This window comes from Blennius ocellaris (assembly GCF_963422515.1).
Source record: "Blennius ocellaris genome assembly, chromosome: 16".
NCBI lineage: Eukaryota > Metazoa > Chordata > Actinopteri > Blenniiformes > Blenniidae > Blennius > Blennius ocellaris.
The window spans coordinates 22532903-22551078 of NC_137665.1; the positions used below are offsets into that span (position 1 = coordinate 22532903).

An 18176-nucleotide genomic window follows, 5' to 3' on the forward strand; every position below is an offset into this window, starting at 1 on the left:
CAGTGCCGTCTCTAAACCTGAAATAAAATCTTGCCCCACCAAGTATTTACATCTGGAATTCTGGAGTGACACAATGAGGTGGCGCTCACTTGGCTCCGTTAACAGTGGGAAAACAACCAGTGCTTTCAGCAGTGCTCATTTAAGAACTGGCTCTGAATTCGAACCTGGTTCTCTTTGGTGGAAAAGCCTGGAGTGAAGATGACCTGCAAGTGTTGCTCCTGCCACTAGGGGGCAATGTGAGACTGCAGTTCGATGAATGAAGCGCAGCAACTTCAATCATACAAGTCTCATACAACACTACTCACCTGTGTAATGGAAGATCTCAAGGCCGGTTCAGAGTCCTGACTTAATACAGAAACAGCTTTGTATTATGTTTGACTGAAGTATTGACAGCTCCTCGGGCCTCCTTGGTCATTCTGGCCAGTGATTGGCTGACACCTCTGACTCCAGAGGATGAGTTGTTGTCCATCATTCCACTTTTCTACAAGTCAGCAGCAGCTGAAGCAACTTGAGCTTGGAGAAGATGAGGCGTCTTTATCCAATAGAATAAACTGCTGTACAGGTTGTAGAGATTTTACCTGCAGTCATGACGTTGGCCTTCATGTCCACTGTTACGTCCAAAGACATTGAAGTTTTTAACCATGAAGTTTATAGAAGACATCACCGGTGGGGGCAGCCAGACGAGTATGGAGGGTTCGGAGGCAACAGAAGACATTAGATTTCCAGGTTTTAGAGCAAATCAAGCCTGAACAAGAATTACGGTCGTATTTTCTTTCCTGAATTGTTTAATACTTAACAGGAAATGCATTTTCAGATTTTCAATTTCCAACAAACGAGGCATCCCCCGTTTTGTCTACAAACATCAAATCAGATGGTTTCCCATTTCCCTAACATCAAAAAGAACATTGAACGGCTGAAAGGTACCTGGACCAGGATCCCACTTGCTCACTGTTTCTTTTTGTTGTAATTATTTAACTTCCTTGAACTTTAAATTATAAACTAACTTCATGCTGAAAGAGTTTGAGCTTTCAGTTTTTGCACAGATCAAATCAGCAGATTATACAGACAAAGTGTTTACTTGAGAACAAAAGAAGAGAAAAGTGCCTTTTTTTAAACGTTTATTTGTGAAACCAAAGTGAGTTTAGAATCGGAGCTTCTGGAAGAACCACTTGTTTTTGCCCGTCTTGTACCTGCAAACAACAAACAAACAGTCTAAAATCAACTTTAATCTATATGTTCTAACCCAGGGGTCAGCCATCCACGCCCAGTTAAACAATCAGTGCAAAGCTGCGTATGTGAGTGTTTAAGACAGATGACATATTTGAATATTGCCGACTTGTTGAGTGACAATCCTCACTGCCAGTAGCAGACGTGTGGAGGAATGATGCTTCATGCTCATTGCCATAATGAGTGGCAATTAGCCACTTAATAGTAAATAATCTTGGACGACATTGAAAGCCACACCACTCATGGTTCTAAAAATCCTGATTTCACAATTCAATATTACAGGGGGGGGGGGGGGGGGGGGGGGGGTGTTCAGTGGGAAATGGGTCCAAATGGTAGCCAACCCTAACCAATACAACACTATGCATGAAGAAAAAACTAAGGAATAATTAACAAGATGCGAGTTGCTTTGAGTTAAATGTCAGCAATCGTTCAGACAAAATCCTTTCAGAGAATGTCTGAAAGGAGATAAAGTGAAATGATTGTGATCATTTTTATACAAACTGAAGTTAAGCTTCAGGTTTTCAGCAGCTTAAGTGAGAATCTGGAACCAACCTCTCTTCGAACTTGACCTTGGCCTCCCGCCTGGCTTTGCGTTTGAGCGCCGGGTCTCTGAAGACATCCTTGTTGACCACAGTTTTGTCCAGAGGAATGTCCACAGAGTATCTGACAGAAGAGCACAGTCACACCAATACTTTGTTCACATTGTGGCTAGAACTGGGATTATCTTTGGATTGGTAAGCAATGCGCAGCAAAATTCAACCAACTCCTGTTCAAAAGGAAACATTTACCGTATTTTCCACACTATAAGGACCGGATTATAAGGCGCACCTACATTGATTGACATAATTTACAACTTTGTTCATATATAAGGCGCACCACATTATAAGGCACATGGAATAGACCAGTGGTCATAACCTTTATAGCTCAAAGCCATTAGGTTACATTTTCCACTGATACTAACACCCAGAGAGGTGCACACACTTTATTTTGATAGTCCTGCCTGCAGCCTATGCCAGGAGGAAACTACACACAAAACCTTCTTCACTGCTGGTTGACAACTTACAACTACCGGTAATAAACTAAACTACATGAACTAAGCAACAAAAACACAACACAACACAATTATTACCGACACCACAAACCAAATATAACCCCCAATAATTGCATTTAAAACACCACAAACAGAAACTCCCAGGATGCTCAGGATGCAAGGCATGATGGGAATTCATGTTTTGTGTTGTTGGAGGTTATTGTGGGTTGTTGTTGGGCTTGGTGTTGTGTTGATTGTGTTTATGTGTTTTTGTTCCCCAGTTTAGGGAGTCATTATTTCATCTAGTTTATTTTGGTTTGTTAGAATGTTGGTGTGCAACCATGAGTGATGAAGGTGTTGTGTGGAGTGTGGTCCGCTCTGAAGATACGGTTGAGAAGTTAGAGTTGTCAAAATAAAAGCTTCTGGTTGTTCAGTTGTCAAATAGCAGTCTGGAGTAGAGCAGTTCTTCCATATATAAGGTGCACCGGGCTATAAGGTGCACTGGCAGCTTTTGAGAAACTTTGAGGTATTTAGGTGCCTTATAGTGCGGAAAATACGGTACTTAATATTTCTATGATGAGTTTATATGAACAAAATCAATTAAAATGGAGTCCGTTGGATTTTTCTTGGTTGTACATAATTCACGGACAGCAATTTACCAAAAAGTAACATGAATCATTTTTAATAGATGAAGTTAACAGAATTTCCTCCAACACATTCAAACATTGTTTTAACTGGACGGTTGTGGGATTGATCAAAGCTTTTAAATATCAAGCACAAGTAGACAGTATGAAGGAAATCAACAGGCGGACTCAAGTTTCAAGGTTCTTCCTACCTGGTGGGCATGAGGTGGTTGTAGTTAAACACTTTGACGAAGGCCTTGATCTTGGATCGCTTGGCAATCTTCTTCTTGCCCATGGTTGTGGTGACTTTTCGGGGGTATCGGTCGATGCCGGCGACCAGAGCGTGGCTGTAGGGCCGGTCGGTGGTGCCGTCGTCAATGTTCTGAAAGACGAGGGGCAGAAAAGTCAAACATGACAATCCAACAGGAAACCACGATCCACAGCATGAGACCTCTGCAGGAGGCAACATTTTACAATCAAGACCGAATGACCAGTTTCTCCCACAAGTGTTTTCCTGTGTGTACATTGTATTTCAGTGTTTTCTGAAATGTTTACTGCTCAGGAACATTACAGGTCGATCTGAACGCTGAAGCTACTCTGAGCGCCACCAAACAACACGGGTAAAAGAATCAGATCACTTTATTAAACCTGGGAGAGAAAAAGACTCCACAACATAAAGTTAAACTTGAATAAAGTAGAATTCAATTAATTAAATAGCTGAGTTCCCTTTGTTTTACAATTTGTTCTACTTTATACTGTTCTGCACCAATCTCACAAATTCCTCGTATTGTTAATCTATACCAAGCAATAAAACTGATTGTGAAAAAACACTTTTGATGTAGAAAGTTTCAGTTAGAATCTTAGGATAACTCATCACAAAACCTGAAATAGCTCAAGAATATGTGACCAATCTATAAATTATGTTTACTTGTTACAGTTGTCTTGAAAACTCACATTTGCTCACCTGATGTAAACTGTGTGCGTTTAAAAGCTGAATACCCCACACATCTTGCCTCAGCTCGATTTTGCAGTGTCTCAGATAATTTACAAAAAGACACCAGCTTTAATACATGTAGATTAAATGTTGGGCTGCAGTTTAAAACCTAAACGCTCATTATATGTGCATTAAATGTAGACTATAGGTTATTTTGCGTCATAAAAGCACTTCAACTCCAAATGGGACTCTGATATTGACCTTATCCCGGACCGCCCACTTTTACTTCTGTCCCACACTTCCTTTGGAAACGCACTTCCGGTTACAGTGAAATCCTGTTCATTTCAACGGAGAACTACTGGGAAGACTTGCATCTAAAATATCACACAAGGGAGGTTATTTTGTGTCAAATGTGCTATGATCATGTACACCAACGAGTAAACGATGCATTGCTTGTGTTGGTAGTTTGAAAACGACTTTGAGGTGTTTCTAGAGCCCGTTTGCCGGTCAGATGGCCTCCCTTCTGTGTGCTCAGTACGAGGAGAGCAAAGAGCAACAATCTGGAGGATTCTTCAGTGTGGAAACACAATATTCCATATAGAGCTGACTTTATTACAGACTACAGTCTAAATCAGAGTGTGTCCAGTGCTAAATGCTGTCATTATTGTGCCGCAGCGCAGAGTTGGCAGTGTTTACAAGACGACAGGCTAACGTTGCTAACTAGTTAGCTTCCAGCCGGTCTAGCGATTCTTAAGCCGCGTCTTGCTTAGGAAATTAAGGCATCTGCTAAACAAACCCAGCGACTAAAAACTACCCAAAACATGTTTGTAAAGATATGCAGCATGTCCATGTCAGGAAATATTGAGCTGCTGCAGGAACAGAAATAACCATAAAGCTATTTGCTATTAGCAGACACAACAAAATCAATATGAAGTAGCAGATTAATACAAAAAGGCCAATCGAGTAGCAGGGTTAGGGTTAGATTTTAATTAATGCTCACTACCATCACCTCAGGCCCATACATTTGATGATGATAATGTAGTCTAGTCTATTCTAAAACTGAGAACAGTAAAGCGTGAATGTAAAAACTAAAGTACAGCTACTTTATCTCTTATTATACTTTCTGTTGCACCAATAGTCTGTTATGTTGTATTTCCATTTGTAAAACTTTGTTTTTCTGACTCTGCTAATGACTTGTCTTTCACTGTCAGTCACAGAAACATGGAGAGAACGACATGGGAAGAGACCACACATGCACTGAGGAGCTCAGGAGGAATTTTAATGTACAAATAAACAAATAAACAAAGCCTACATTGGCCTACTTCTCCTCCATGATGTCGTACCACAGCCATGTAATCTTGCTGACTTGTGACTGTGCTTTAAATTGCAAACAATTAAACAGACTGGTATCGCAAATCAAGTAGCGCGGAGCTAAACCGTAAATGTGATTACGCGCATGGCGCCGCCCACGCAAACTTCCGGAATAAGGTCAATATGTTTAAGTGAATAAGAAAGCTTTCCTTCTCCTGGAGCGTCTTACCTTCACAATGACCGCTTTACGTCCAGCATAGCGTCCAGCGAGGACCATCACCACCTTCCCAGGCTTCATGAACTTGCCCATTTCTGCAACAAAACACAACACTGTCAACATCGAATCATGATCCTGCATCTCCTTTCACCCAATTGAAGCTTAAATCAACTCAAGTTTGGGGCTGTTCTGAATGCTTATTGCTAATTGTTACCATTATAACGTTAGTGTCGAGCTAACAAGCGGATGTAAACTAAACATAACGCATTTGCTTCTTTTTGACAGATGGAACTTTTACCGTGTCGTTAAGTTAACAAAATCACGCTACTCCGAGTCAGAATAACTGCCGCTTTCGTCATTTTTTTAAACACTTTACACACGAATCCAGACCAACTTCGTCCAGGGAGCCGCCATGTTGAATAGACGCAGTGCTCCGATAATTGCTCATTTTCATGCGTCATCGGATTATTATGAACAAAATAACAGACTGTTGACGTGAATAAGGATGTGCTTCAGAGATAAAGTGCGAATAAAGTGCAGAAAAAGATTAGATTGGAGGGGATGGAAGCGGATTAGTTGAAGAGAAACTCACTGCTGCTGTTCAGCCTGCACCGTGAACAGGAAAGGAAGGACAGAGGTTTCCGGTTCACTTTGACCCGCCACGCTCGTGACGTCACTTCCGGTGGAGCAAAGACGATTCTACAACAAAAAATGTTTTTATTACTTTAAAAAAGGAAAATATCTCTCTAATTGCCAAGTTGTTTTAAATACATATACCACTTTACATACTTTTTAAAAATCCTATATTTAAATAATGAATTATTAAAAATATGTGCATGTCAGTGGTCAAAACACAGTTCTGCATACAATAAAGTTAATTTTTTTAAATGTATTACTTAATAAAAGGTCATGGGTTTCCTCTAATAGCCAGATTGCTTTTAAGAAATTATATAATTTAGTTTAATTTCTATATATTTTTTAAATGAATGACAAAAGTCCTGCACATCACTTCCAGCTGCCAAGAATACTTCATTTCTATAAATGTATATATTGCGGTCTTCTCTAAGCAGTATTGAAGCTGGCAATTTGTTTTAAAATTAAGTTATTTTAAGGTCCTAATAATTCTAGAAAATAATTGAAATTGTTGCATTGAGATAAAAAAAATACAGATATTGTGATAATTTTTTCATTATTATATTATTATTATTATTATATATTATACTGAAGAGTGCCTGTCTTATGTTAAGTGCTGTGATGGCAAAATGAAGTTAAAACTGCACCACACATACGCAAGCAATTAAAGAATAAGCGTGTGTATTTCAATAAAAATAATAAAAGACTCAGATGCAGCACAGCAGTTCATTTATTCATTTGTTTACAGCATCAAACATGATAACCAAAACAATCCATAAAATGTCCCCCAATATATTATCTTAAATTTAAATAAATTGTACAATTTAAACGATCCAGTGTGTCGACTTTATCTGAACTGCTACCGTGGGAAGAACATGCGGCTATTAATTTCTCCCACCTCACTGTCGAGCCGTCCAATAAATAAATATATGAAGCACAACACAGCAGCAAACAAGAGTAAATGGAAAGAGAAAAAGGAACATGGGAGTGATTCATGAACATAAAATCAGGTGCACTTGTGTCACAAAGTGCAAACATTGAATCAGAACTGTATCTGCACACACATACATGTGGTCACAAAGAGACGGCAGGTCGTAATAGCATCTATGGTTTTTACATTCAGTTACGAAGTCAGCCGAAGATAGAAACTGATCCTACAATCGTACTGAAGATGAGAAACGATTCGATTTTTGAGAAAGGAAGCAGAAGCTTACCACACCAGAGGACAGCGGCACGGTTCATCCACAACAATTCAACTTCTCGTCTTCTAGTGGACCTGAGCGTCACCGTCAAACACTTTGCTACACCAGGCTTAAAGTCCAGGAGAATCCATTTGAAAAAAGATTGTACAACAAGACCTTACAGTACAGATTACTGTATGAGTCCAAAGTCTGGTTCACAACTCAGGGGTCAAATCCTCTTTTTTTTTTTAAACCTGCTCTCATTTCAGCTGAACACGAACATAAACACACATCATTTCATGAGAAAAAACATTCAGTGTAGATGTAGATTTGGTATAGATTTAGGCCAAACAGAGCTATAAGATACTTGCAGAAAGTCTTCTGGATAGGAATGTTAAAGTCTCTCTGGAGGAAGATGCATCAGACTCTGAGATGACCGAGCTCTCAGGGCCCTCTGCTGGAGACTGACTGAATTAAACTTTTTCCAATCATCTTGAAGGACAAGATGTGTATTTTTAAAGGTACATCAAGACTGCCGTGGCGGTGTTTGGATGGACTTTGTAATTGAAGCACTGATTTAAAACAAGAACAGATTAAGAGTTCATACCTTCTGGCCAACAGGGCTACTGGGGCAATCGGGGGCAAGTGATTGTCTGAAGTATAATGAACCATCGCAGCAAAAACAGACTTCTGAACATTTTCCAGATGTACTGAATCGTGCCACCAAAACAAAAACTCAACGTTTATGTGACTGCTGTCTACTGCTGATGGTTGTTGAAGGGGGCTGAGTGAGTCTGGTTCAAACCTATTGAGGCCTTTTAGTGCCCCAGTTGCACCTTCTACCTGTGGGGGAGAAATGCAGCTTCCTTCCTTTCAGCCGTGTGTAATGGAAGTACAGTGGATTACTGCTGAATTCATGCAATGCTAAAAAAACAGCACTGTAATAGGGTTGGGGTTAGTAACAGCTCCTCACTCATCCCAGAGACGTTGCAGCTTCCAGTAGACTGCACTCGTCCCGGCTGCCACCAGGGGAGCCACGCTGCCAGGGGAGCGCCGGTCCCGAAGGTCAGGAAGGCGCCACAAAAGGCCAGGTGTTCTCCGTCTCCTCTCCAAGGCATCTTCACAGCACAAGCGTCGTCATCTTTGACATTTTGTAAACAGAATGGGATCGGACACCCTACTGCAACGGGCTTAGACAACCTGCAGAGAGGAGACGGAACTGAAGCACGCCGTGGTGCTTCTGGTCCTCAACCAGGAAATACGGCACGTCTTGAGGCTGCGTTCACACAGGGCAGGTTGGGGTTGATTTACTATTTGTCAAGGCATTTGAAGCAAAGATTTGAATTTGGAGGGGGTTAATGGAAGCCTGAAAGCAGCAGGAACCAAAGACGTCTTTTCAAATCCTGGATGTCACTCAGAAACCAACTTTTTTGTAAAGTTGTGTCCTAAAACCACTCCACATGTCGTCTTTGAGTGTGTTTTGCAGTAAGCTAAACGGGAACCAGACGAAAACACGAGCTTCTCTCAGTGTGAGCCCAGCCTGAAGCCGCAGCGCCCTCAGAAGGCGTCCTTGATGTTCTTGAGCTGTCGCACGGCGAGGTCCACCGGCAGGTTGAAGCGGAGGTGGCTGATGCGTCCCAGGATGCGCAGCGCTCCCTCGAAGCCGGTCTGGGCCATGTAGCTCCAGGACTGGTAGTGCGGGTGGACCAGAGTCCCCGACTTGCAGAGCAGGTTGAGCCAGGACACCAGCCGCTGCTCGTTCAGCGCCATGCACACCAGGGCCTTGAACTCCGTGTCCGGGCCGCGCTTGTAGCGCCCGTGCTCCTTCAGCACGGTGTGAACGGCCCACAGCAAGGACTGCTTCGGCGTGACGGTTCCCGGGCCGCCGCCCACATGCAGACTGAAGGACTGCGACAGCTGGCGGGCCGGCGACTCCACAAACTCCCTCCCGTTCTTGGAGTGGTAGTATTTGACGAAGAGTTCCCAGGGGTGGATGGTCTGTGGCGCTGGGCGGTACGGCAGCAGGCAGGAGATGGGCGCCAGCACCAGGCTCATGGTCTGCGAGGGCGAGAACAGGCCGTGCGAGAGCAAGTCTTTGAGGGCGACGGCTAGATCCTTCCTCACGGCCGAGGTCAGCTCGTCCCGGGCGCCTTGCGCGCCGCCGCCGTAGCTGCTGGCGTAGCTGACCACGTGGTCCACCGAGGGGTGTCTGCGGGAGCCCAGCGCCCGCACCTTCTCCACCGCCGCCTCCAGGCGCTGCAACAGCGGCCCGTAGTCCTGCTCAGGGCTCTCCTGAGGCCACATGCTGGGAGGCACGTGGCTCGGCGTGCACCCGAACTGGCTGGCGGCGAAGATCTGTAGCACGGCGAGCGCTTTCTGGATGAGCTGTAGGCCAGTTTCCCTCATCCTCTGAGCTTGCTCCGGGTCCACTACAGCCACACAGAGATCAGGGGTGTTACAAAATACTCCCTGTACAACACACTTTAAACAGTTTGACATCACATAGACCAGGGGTGCCAAACACATTTTAGTTCAGGGGCCACATATAGAACATTTTCATCCTAACACGTCCAATAAAGCCTTAATAACCATTCAATTCAATCTTTAAACTTTTATTTGTAGTGGCGCAGAGTCTATGCCGATGTTTGAAAAAAAAAAAGAACATTTACAGCAGAAAATGACTCCAATCTCAACATAAATTAAATTTCAATGCGTTACAGCCAATTACAGGCTTTATGGCCTCACCTCCGCGTCTGTGTGTGTGTGTGTGTGTGTGTGCGCACGCGCGTGTATTTAACCAGCCGTTAAATACATTTAACCGACCGTTAACTTTACCAGCACTGTTATCTTGTTGAACACTCAGTACTGTAATGAAGAATTACGCCTTTATGGAGCCCCGGAATGGCCATAGGGAAGAGAGAGAAAAATAATTATATATATATATATACATATACATACCGCATATAAATTAGATCATTAGTAACCTCAAATTAATAACTGGAGACACCAAGTTACTATCTCATTCCCTAGTATTATATTATTTCACCAATGCCGTTTCCATTCAAGTCCATTATAGTTCTCTTTCACATGAAGCCATGAAAAGCCTCATTTTATGGTTAAAAAAAACCTCCAAGCTTTCATTTACAGTAGTATGTAGTTTGTTTAGTAGTTACTGATGAACCAAAAGTCTTGTTTCATTCTAAAACAGTTCTGTGGGTAGAAAATAGTAGAGTGTGTCATAGCGGAGCGCCTCCGCAATGGAAAACTGCTTGTAAATTCTACACCCTTTGCAGCTGACGGTGTGACAGCACCACACCGGCTGCACCAGTAACTATATTACTCCAGGTAATTCATTTGTGGCCGGAGATGAAGTGATCTCGTTCCTTTGCTTTATTAATCTGAAGTAACGGCTTATGATCTTGTTCCCAGGCGTCATCATTTTTCTCTGCGGCTGCTTCGATGAGGCAACAAGATGCCGTCGATCATCCAGCTCAGTTTTCATGTTCCACTGTAAGATCGTGGCAGCAGCCTCGTTTGTCATGTTTGATGGTAGTTTTATAGAGCAGATAAAAACACTGTGCTGCCGTCCCCCACAATGCTCAAGACTGGCCGCTGGCTTTCATGGCAGCATCACTGATATCTCTGCTCCGGTCGGTTTTCACCAACTTAAGACCGTTTCTGGAAGAATTTCCTCTCGGTTCTATTAAAAACGGGCAGAAAACCACGTGCACTCTGGTGGGACTTTGTCAGAATCGGAGGAAAGTCTGAAGTGTCCGAGGCGACTGACCGTTCTTCTTGACTCCGGCAGCTCTGCCATTGGCCGCGGCTCGTGGCTGCTGGCTGTTCCCCTCCGACAGCAGAGGATTGCCCACCTCGTCTAGGAGAAGAGGAGGAGATGAATAAAACCTGGGGGGGGGGACAGAGGACGAGGTGAAGTGCAGAGAGGACGGAGCACCCTGGATGAAGTTGATGAACATCTCCAGGTCCCTGATCTGCGTCTTGAGCTGATCCACCAGCTGCTCTTTGACCCGGGCTGGGTTGACGATCTGAGCGATGGCGGCGTCCACCCTCTGCCTCAGCTCCTCCGGTGACAGGTTCCCGATGTCCTCGTTCAGGTTCACGTCCAGCTTCTTGATCAGCTCGTCGATGATGACCTGAAAGAGCAAACACATTTTTTTTCAATCGCACTTCAGGCCAAAGCGTTGATGTGGTGTAAAGCAGGAGCCTGCAACCCGCAGCCCTGGAGCCACGTGTGGAACTGCAGCTGCCAACTGAAGCTTCCACAATAAACATTGGCTTTCATTTAGCTTTTATTTGCCTTCCACACTGATTTTCAGGAATGGCCGAGACTCCAGGATGAAAACAGATAAAGAAGGTAAAACAGCAAAGTCTGCCATAACCTTTAGGAATAGATCAAAAGAGAAGAAAAATGGGAAACAATACAATTATAGATGAAAACGGAAAAACAATAAATGATAGAAAAACCGAAAATGGATGAAGGAAAAGAGAAAATAGATAGGAGGAAAACAAGAAGAAATGATGAAGAAATAAATAAAACATATACAGTAAAGGGGAAAAAATTTACACTGAGAAAAAATTATTAATAACGGACAAGGAAGAAAAGAAAATGGGGAAAATATAGCAAACTGAAATAAAGAAAAATGGGGAAAAAATAAAATAAATCAAGGGGAAAAAAAATGTCAAAAAGAAACAAATAGCAAGTGCAGCTAAAAGTGCTGCAACCATTGAAAACGTGCAGCAGCTAAAAACAGCGAAAGAGGACAAAATCGCCAGAATGTGTGAAAGAGCTCAAGTGGGAAAATCCAGGAGTTTTATTTATTTATTTTAAATAGCCACAACAGCTCAAATGTAATAAAAGAGCTCGACATTGAAGCTGTGACACTTCATTAATGGAACCTTATTTGTATGAATATCAATTTTGTTTGAGACATTTTTTTCTCTATTTTAGATCATTAAGTTTTGCATGAAAATAGTCGTTTTGGTCTAAACAGAAGACTCCTGGTAAAACATGTTCAACCTGTATCCAGTCGAACTTGTCAGTGTCACGTCTTTACCAAATACCACGACGAGGAAACTTCAGTCAGGAAAAACAAAAGCTGAACTTCTCTTCCTGGAAACGCCGTCCTCACTGCGCTCAGCCTGCAGCGCTTTACAGAAGGTGTTCTTGGACTTATTAAAACCAGAAACACTGTACACGAAAGGAAAAAAAAACTAAATAGACACAGCCTTCCTTGAAGAAAACTATGTACTATTCCTTCAAATAGTACATAATGATGAACGTTTTACATTTAAGAGATTTCTGGTAGTATTTCTAACATTTGACAGTAAATAATAAATTCACTAACATAATATATCAGGACATCTTATTAAATAGGTAAAAAATGTGTGTTCATTTAAGCTCTAATCACTTGTCAAGTCATTCTAACCAAATGTAATTTACACATTGTTTATAAAAGCTCTAAAAGTAGAATAAAATCTGTAAAAAAATGAAAGTATACATGTGTGTGTGTTTGGTGTAGAGTTGTATATATATTTATTATGCCTTTGATATTATGATATACTTATAACCATTTTTATTACATAAAACTAGATTTTTAAAACAGGAAGATGATTAAATAGGATAAGTATCACACACTGGAGAATTAGAATTTTGACTTCCTCCTTCCAATTTTCAGGCATGTTTAAATATAGGATGCCAGTTTCTAAGGGTGTGTGTATGTATAGTAAAAAAAATAGATAGATATATAATATTTTCAAGCAAAACGAAAAACCTTGAAATTGTTTTCAGTGAATTGAAGATAGAATTTTATGGGAAACGGTTTGAAAGGTGGAACATTAAAAAAAAAAAAAGACTCGAATTGGGAGAATAACTTTTGGAGCAAAAGCATTTTCAATCAAAGTGCTCCAAGAGTTTGCTCTTGTCCAGTCCGGTATGTGCTCGTCCCACCTTCTGCCGCTCCATGACGATGGACTGCGGCAGCGAGTCGTAGCTGCCCTCCTGGTAGGCGAAGCGCTCCAGGTCATCCAGCTGCGTCTTCAGCTGGAAGATCAGGTCCTTCTGTTTCTCCCTCTGAGCCTCCAGGCGCTCCCGCTTCTCTCGCTCCGTCTGAACAAACACACGGCAGCTGCTTTCCAACAACACCGACTCCTCAATGAACGTGATCATGACACCAACCTCCACTGACAGCTTCTAATGCTCATCGCAGCCTCTGTGAATGCAGGCTAATGTTAACGCAACTTCCGAAAGAGGCACTTCAGAAAGAATGAAGCTCCCCTTCCAGTAAACAGGAGTTCAATGGCATAGTGATATAGTGGCTGCCTGTTAGCGACAACAGTTTTAGCATTTACATTTCACCAATGTTAACAGTTAACTTTGGATAATGCTGAAGAACACAGTCAGCTTTGGCTAAAGCTGACGGTTCAAAACGGTTACTGCTAAAGCTGACAGTTAGCTTTGGCTAATGCTAAAGAAGACAGTTAGCTTTGGCTAATGCTAAAGAAGACAGTTAGCTTTGGCTAATGCTAAAGCTGACAGTTAGCTTTGGCTAATGCTAAAGAAGACAGTCAGCTTTGGCTAATGCTAAAGAAGACAGTTAGCTTTGGCTAATGCTAAAGCTGACAGTTAGCTTTGGCTAATGCTAAAGAAGACAGTCAGCTTTGGCTAATGCTAAGGCTGACAGTTAGCATCAGTTAACACTAAAGCTGACAGTTAGCTTTGGCTAATGCTAAAGAAGACACTCAGCTTCGTCTAATGCTAAGGCTGACAGTTAGCATCAGTTCACGCTAAAGCTGACAGTTAGCATTGGTTAATGCTAAAGAAGACAGTTAGCTTTGGCTAATGCTAAGGCTGACAGTTAGCATCAGTTAACACTAAAGAAGACAGTTAGCTTTGGCTAATGCTAAGGCTGACAGTTAGCATCAGTTAACACTAAAGAAGACAGTTAGCTTTGGCTAATGCTAAAGAAGACAGTTAGCTTTGGCTAATGCTAAAGAAGAAAGTCAGCTTTGGCTAATGCTAAGGCTGACAGTTAGCATCAGTTAACACTAAAGCTGACAGTTAGCTTTGGCTAATGCTAAAGAAGACAGTTAGCTTTGGATAATGCTAAAGAAGACAGTTAGCTTTGGATAATGCTTAAGAAGACAGTTAGCTTTGGCTAATGCTAAAGAAGACAGTCAGCTTTGGCTAATGCTAAAGAAGACAGTCAGCTTCGTCTAATGCTAAGGCTGACAGTTAGCATCAGTTAACACTAAAGCTGACAGCTAGCTTTGGCTAATGCTAAAGAAGACACTCAGCTTCGTCTAATGCTAAGGCTGACAGTTAGCATCAGTTCACACTAAAGCTGACAGTTAGCATTGGTTAATGCTAAAGCTGAAAGTTAACTTCAGCTAATGCTAAGGCTAACTAATCCTCAAGCTAATCCAAACACTAACACTAAACATTTGTCAAGGCTGAACTGGCCGTTATCTAATGCTAACCGTTGGCTGGGTGAAGAGATGGAAAAAAAAGAAGCTCTGCAGCTTTATTAGTTTAATGTGCAACAAAACCAATGGTAACGTAGCAAATGGCACTGAAGTGCTAATCATGCAATTTGTAGCATGACTCAGTTCGACGGTGGGATAAAACGTCGTTCTCGCAGTCATCGGTAACGTCTCTGAAACAGACATGAGATTTGATACTCACCAGATCGCCCTGCCAGTAACGCATGCAAGAACAGATGAGAAGAAAAACACCTTGACCAGGTAGAAACCACGGGGAGGATTTCACGCAGCAGAATTGAGTGGAGGCAACGGCCAAATGGAAAGAAGGTGTGGTGGAAAGACAAGTGTGGCATCGCTGTGAGCCCACCAGCCACTTCACAGCCGCTGCACAGACACGGTTTTCCACCACAGATAAGAAATGTGAGGGAACAAAGCAGCAGCAGCGAGACAGACGCAAGTCATGAGATGAAAGAACTCAGAAGCAGAGCGGTTCCGTCATGTTCGCACGCTGACAATTTCAAGTGAAAATGCTACATTTCCATCGGGTTTTGGGGGTTCGTTTACACAACGGCGCTCGTTTTCAGGGTTTCACACATTGTACTCCCAGTGCTGCAGTTGAAACACAACAATGCAAAACTCTGCGTTTTCACTTGAAACACTGTGTGCACGGGGCCTCACTTGCCTTTTCTGACGCCAGAGACACACAATCTTTCAGGACGCCTTTTTTCATTTCCTATCATTTTTACCACCCAGGGGGAAAATATTCCAATTTCTGTTTTCTACTTTTCTGCTTAAACTCTGACATTTCCCAACAGAAACACACAAAACCAATAGAAACACACAAAATCACATAAAAAAAATTAAATGAGACAAGAAACAAGCAACAAAAGTAAAAAAAAAAAAAAAAAAAAAAGAGCCAAAGAATGAAAATGACAAAATAAATTAAACTGGGTTGAAAAGAAAACTTTCACTGAGACACACATGAAAACTCAGTGATGCACATGGTTTTAGGCATTTGGACGTTCGATTTTCAGAAAAGACGACAAAATAGCAGACATGTTGTTATATATGTGAATAACAACACCTAATCTTGTCTGAATTCATATTTTTTCACCAAAATATAGTGAATTATCGGCTGGTTTGTATCATGCCCTGTAAGGAGCAACATGATTGGTCAATTGATGCCATGTGGTCTATACGTTTTGAAAGGAGGACTCTGATTGGTTCATAATTCTCTGCCTCATCCTGACGCATTCAAAGGCTGAAACAGAGAAGGATGTTATATCTGCAGAATACCTATAGATCTGTGATCAACCTAGTTTTTCATTTCTAAAATGTTGACACGCGTTTGGATAACTGCGCATCATTCATGCTTTTCATTGAATAAAATACTCTTTACTGTGAAAATATTGGTTTTGATATAAGTATTGACAATCCTGCTTGTTCCCTCAGCAGTTTAATTCAGTGTGACTGTGACATTGTAAAGTGTTGTACTGAGCTATAGGACGCCTGCAGAGAACTAACAACCTCTAATATTCTATTAAACACTAATAAGAGGAGAATAGAAAGTATTTACAGTTCACAGTCTACAGCTGCTCAGTTTAGGCTGCAGATAGAAGCAATGTGAAACTACAAGGGGATAAACTAGTACACGTAGTGAAGTACAAGTACAAGTGAAAACCATCACCAATGAAAAGAAGCTATTGCATTAAAAGACAACTTTTTAACAAAGCAAGAAAATACATCTGTATACAAATGTCAGGGAGAAAAGGAAATATATTACTGTCAAGAAGCTAAATGTACACGTTACAATGTAGTATTTAGTTCTGAATATATTACAATGCCACAATCAAGGTCCGTCTCTATCACCTACTATATATATATATATATATATATATATATATATATATATATATATATATATATATATAAGATAAGATAAGCCTTTATTGATCTCACAGTGGAGAAATTTACTCATAACATTCAGCTCTTAAGGACACTCATGAGGAAAGGAAAGACAAGGAATGTTCAAACAAGAATAGAGGTATCTTATATACAATGACTACCAAATAGGACTAAAAATAATATAAAAATCACAAACTACAATAAAGTATAATAAGTTCTAAGGGGAGCAAAATATACAGTAGGATGAGATACAAGGCAAATAAACTATGATGGGGGGGGGGGGGGGGGCAAAGTGTAGGATAAGTACAATAAATATAAATAGTAAGCACGTGGAGATGAATGGATATGAATCTGTATTTAGATACAAACGTTCACACGATACGAGTATATCGTATCGAGTACACCAACACAATCACACACCACCACACACCAACACCATTATACACCAACACCACCACACACCAACACCATTATACACCAACACCACCACACACCAACACCACCACACACACACCAATACACACACACACCACTAGGTGGGGAGTCCTCACCGAATTCTCCAGCTGGGAGGCGTCCACCGCCCGGCAGCCCACGACGTGCGGGCAGCCGCGGAAGGCGAACTCCTCGAGCTCGGCTAGCATGCGCTCCTTCTCCTCGCTCTGCGCGTGTACGATCTGCTTCAGGCGGAACTGCACCTGCGCGAAGTGCGACGTGAGCGCGAGCAGAGAGGAGTTCAGCAGCTCCTGCTCCTCCTCCAGCTTCCGCAGCCTCGCCGACATCTCCTCCCCGCCGCCGGCCGAGGACGAGCCTCCGTGCCGCGTCTGGCGGCCGCTGCCCGAGCCGCTCTCATCCTCCTCGGGACAGGCCACTGCGCCCACCGGCGCCCAGCGCTCGCCGGCCCCGGCCAGCGCCGCCTCGCTGTCCGAGGCCGACAGCTCCTCGGCGGACATGTGGAGGAGCCTCAGGCCGCCGCCACCTTCACAACTCGCCGTCTTTATGGCTTCTTAGCAGACTCTTCTTGTTTACGCGGAGAGGGAGGCTCTCCGGAGGGACAGGTGCATGGCCATCTTGGCAAGGATGAATCATACTTCAAAACAAACGAACGTCAACACGTCAGGGTGACGTGACGTAAACACGTCAGGGTGACGTGACGTCAACCGGAAATACGATAAATGAAGCCCTTCAATAAAAAGTACCCTGTACGAATTAAAATCCAAGTTCTTTTCAGAGTGAATTTAGTTATTTTACCTATTGTGGGGCAGCATAGCAAACTTATTTGCATTTTGTGATAAAAGCGCCACATTTTCCACAAATGTAACTTAATATGTAATTAACAAATTGCCACTTCAAAACTGACCAGGCGCAGCTTTGGCAGCCATTCACACAGCAGGATGTGAGGTGGGTTTGACCTCAATAATCAATGGGCGTCTGAAATGTCCCTCCTAACTCCAGCGACGTGCAGTGAGGCTCCTGGCTGGTGAGGCACTGAATCCTCTGGAGTCAGATTTACGATGTAAGAAGTGAAACGAGCTTCTTATTTCACTCTTCATCCAACTGGTAATGCTTCATCTCATCAGCATTCCTCTTTCAGTCACACTGACACCAACACAAACAT

At 42.4% G+C, this 18176-nt stretch overlaps 2 protein-coding genes across 2 annotated transcripts; both read right to left on the reverse strand.

The window, feature by feature from the left end:
• Nucleotides 1-1061: 1061 nt before the first annotated feature.
• rpl27 (ribosomal protein L27) lies at nucleotides 1062-5985 on the reverse strand. The gene is made up of 5 exons (XM_080510905.1): nucleotides 5935-5985; nucleotides 5355-5437; nucleotides 3093-3262; nucleotides 1780-1890; nucleotides 1062-1190 (listed from the first exon to the last, which is right to left on the reverse strand). Exons 2-5 carry the CDS (start codon nucleotides 5433-5435, stop codon nucleotides 1142-1144), a joined length of 411 nt encoding a protein of 136 aa, XP_080367031.1. The 5' UTR covers nucleotides 5436-5437; nucleotides 5935-5985; the 3' UTR covers nucleotides 1062-1141.
• A 771-nt stretch (nucleotides 5986-6756) lies between these two features.
• rundc1 (RUN domain containing 1) lies at nucleotides 6757-17612 on the reverse strand. Its single transcript, XM_080511584.1, has 5 exons — nucleotides 17113-17612; nucleotides 13125-13283; nucleotides 11112-11310; nucleotides 10944-11033; nucleotides 6757-9585 (listed from the first exon to the last, which is right to left on the reverse strand). The coding sequence occupies exons 1-5, from the start codon at nucleotides 17509-17511 to the stop codon at nucleotides 8714-8716; spliced, it is 1719 nt and encodes a 572-aa protein (XP_080367710.1). The 5' UTR covers nucleotides 17512-17612; the 3' UTR covers nucleotides 6757-8713.
• Nucleotides 17613-18176: the final 564 nt, after the last annotated feature.

Excerpts from the sequence above, each read along its gene's own strand:
- rpl27 (XM_080510905.1), bottom strand. The coding sequence starts at position 5,435 with ATGGGCAAGTTCATGAAGCCTGGGAAGGTGGTGATGGTCCTCGCTGGA. Across the intron at positions 1,891-3,092 it reads AACCACCTCATGCCCACCAG|ATACTCTGTGGACATTCCTC; the intron begins GTAGGAAGAACC and ends CTCTTCTGTCAG. Across the intron at positions 1,191-1,779 it reads AAGGTCAAGTTCGAAGAGAG|GTACAAGACGGGCAAAAACA; the intron begins GTTGGTTCCAGA and ends TGTTGTTTGCAG.
- rundc1 (XM_080511584.1), bottom strand. The coding sequence starts at position 17,511 with ATGTCCGCCGAGGAGCTGTCGGCCTCGGACAGCGAGGCGGCGCTGGCC. Across the intron at positions 13,284-17,112 it reads CCTCCCAGCTGGAGAATTCG|ACGGAGCGAGAGAAGCGGGA; the intron begins GTGAGGACTCCC and ends GTGTTTGTTCAG. Across the intron at positions 11,034-11,111 it reads GTTCATCAACTTCATCCAGG|ACGAGGTGGGCAATCCTCTG; the intron begins GTGCTCCGTCCT and ends CTCTTCTCCTAG.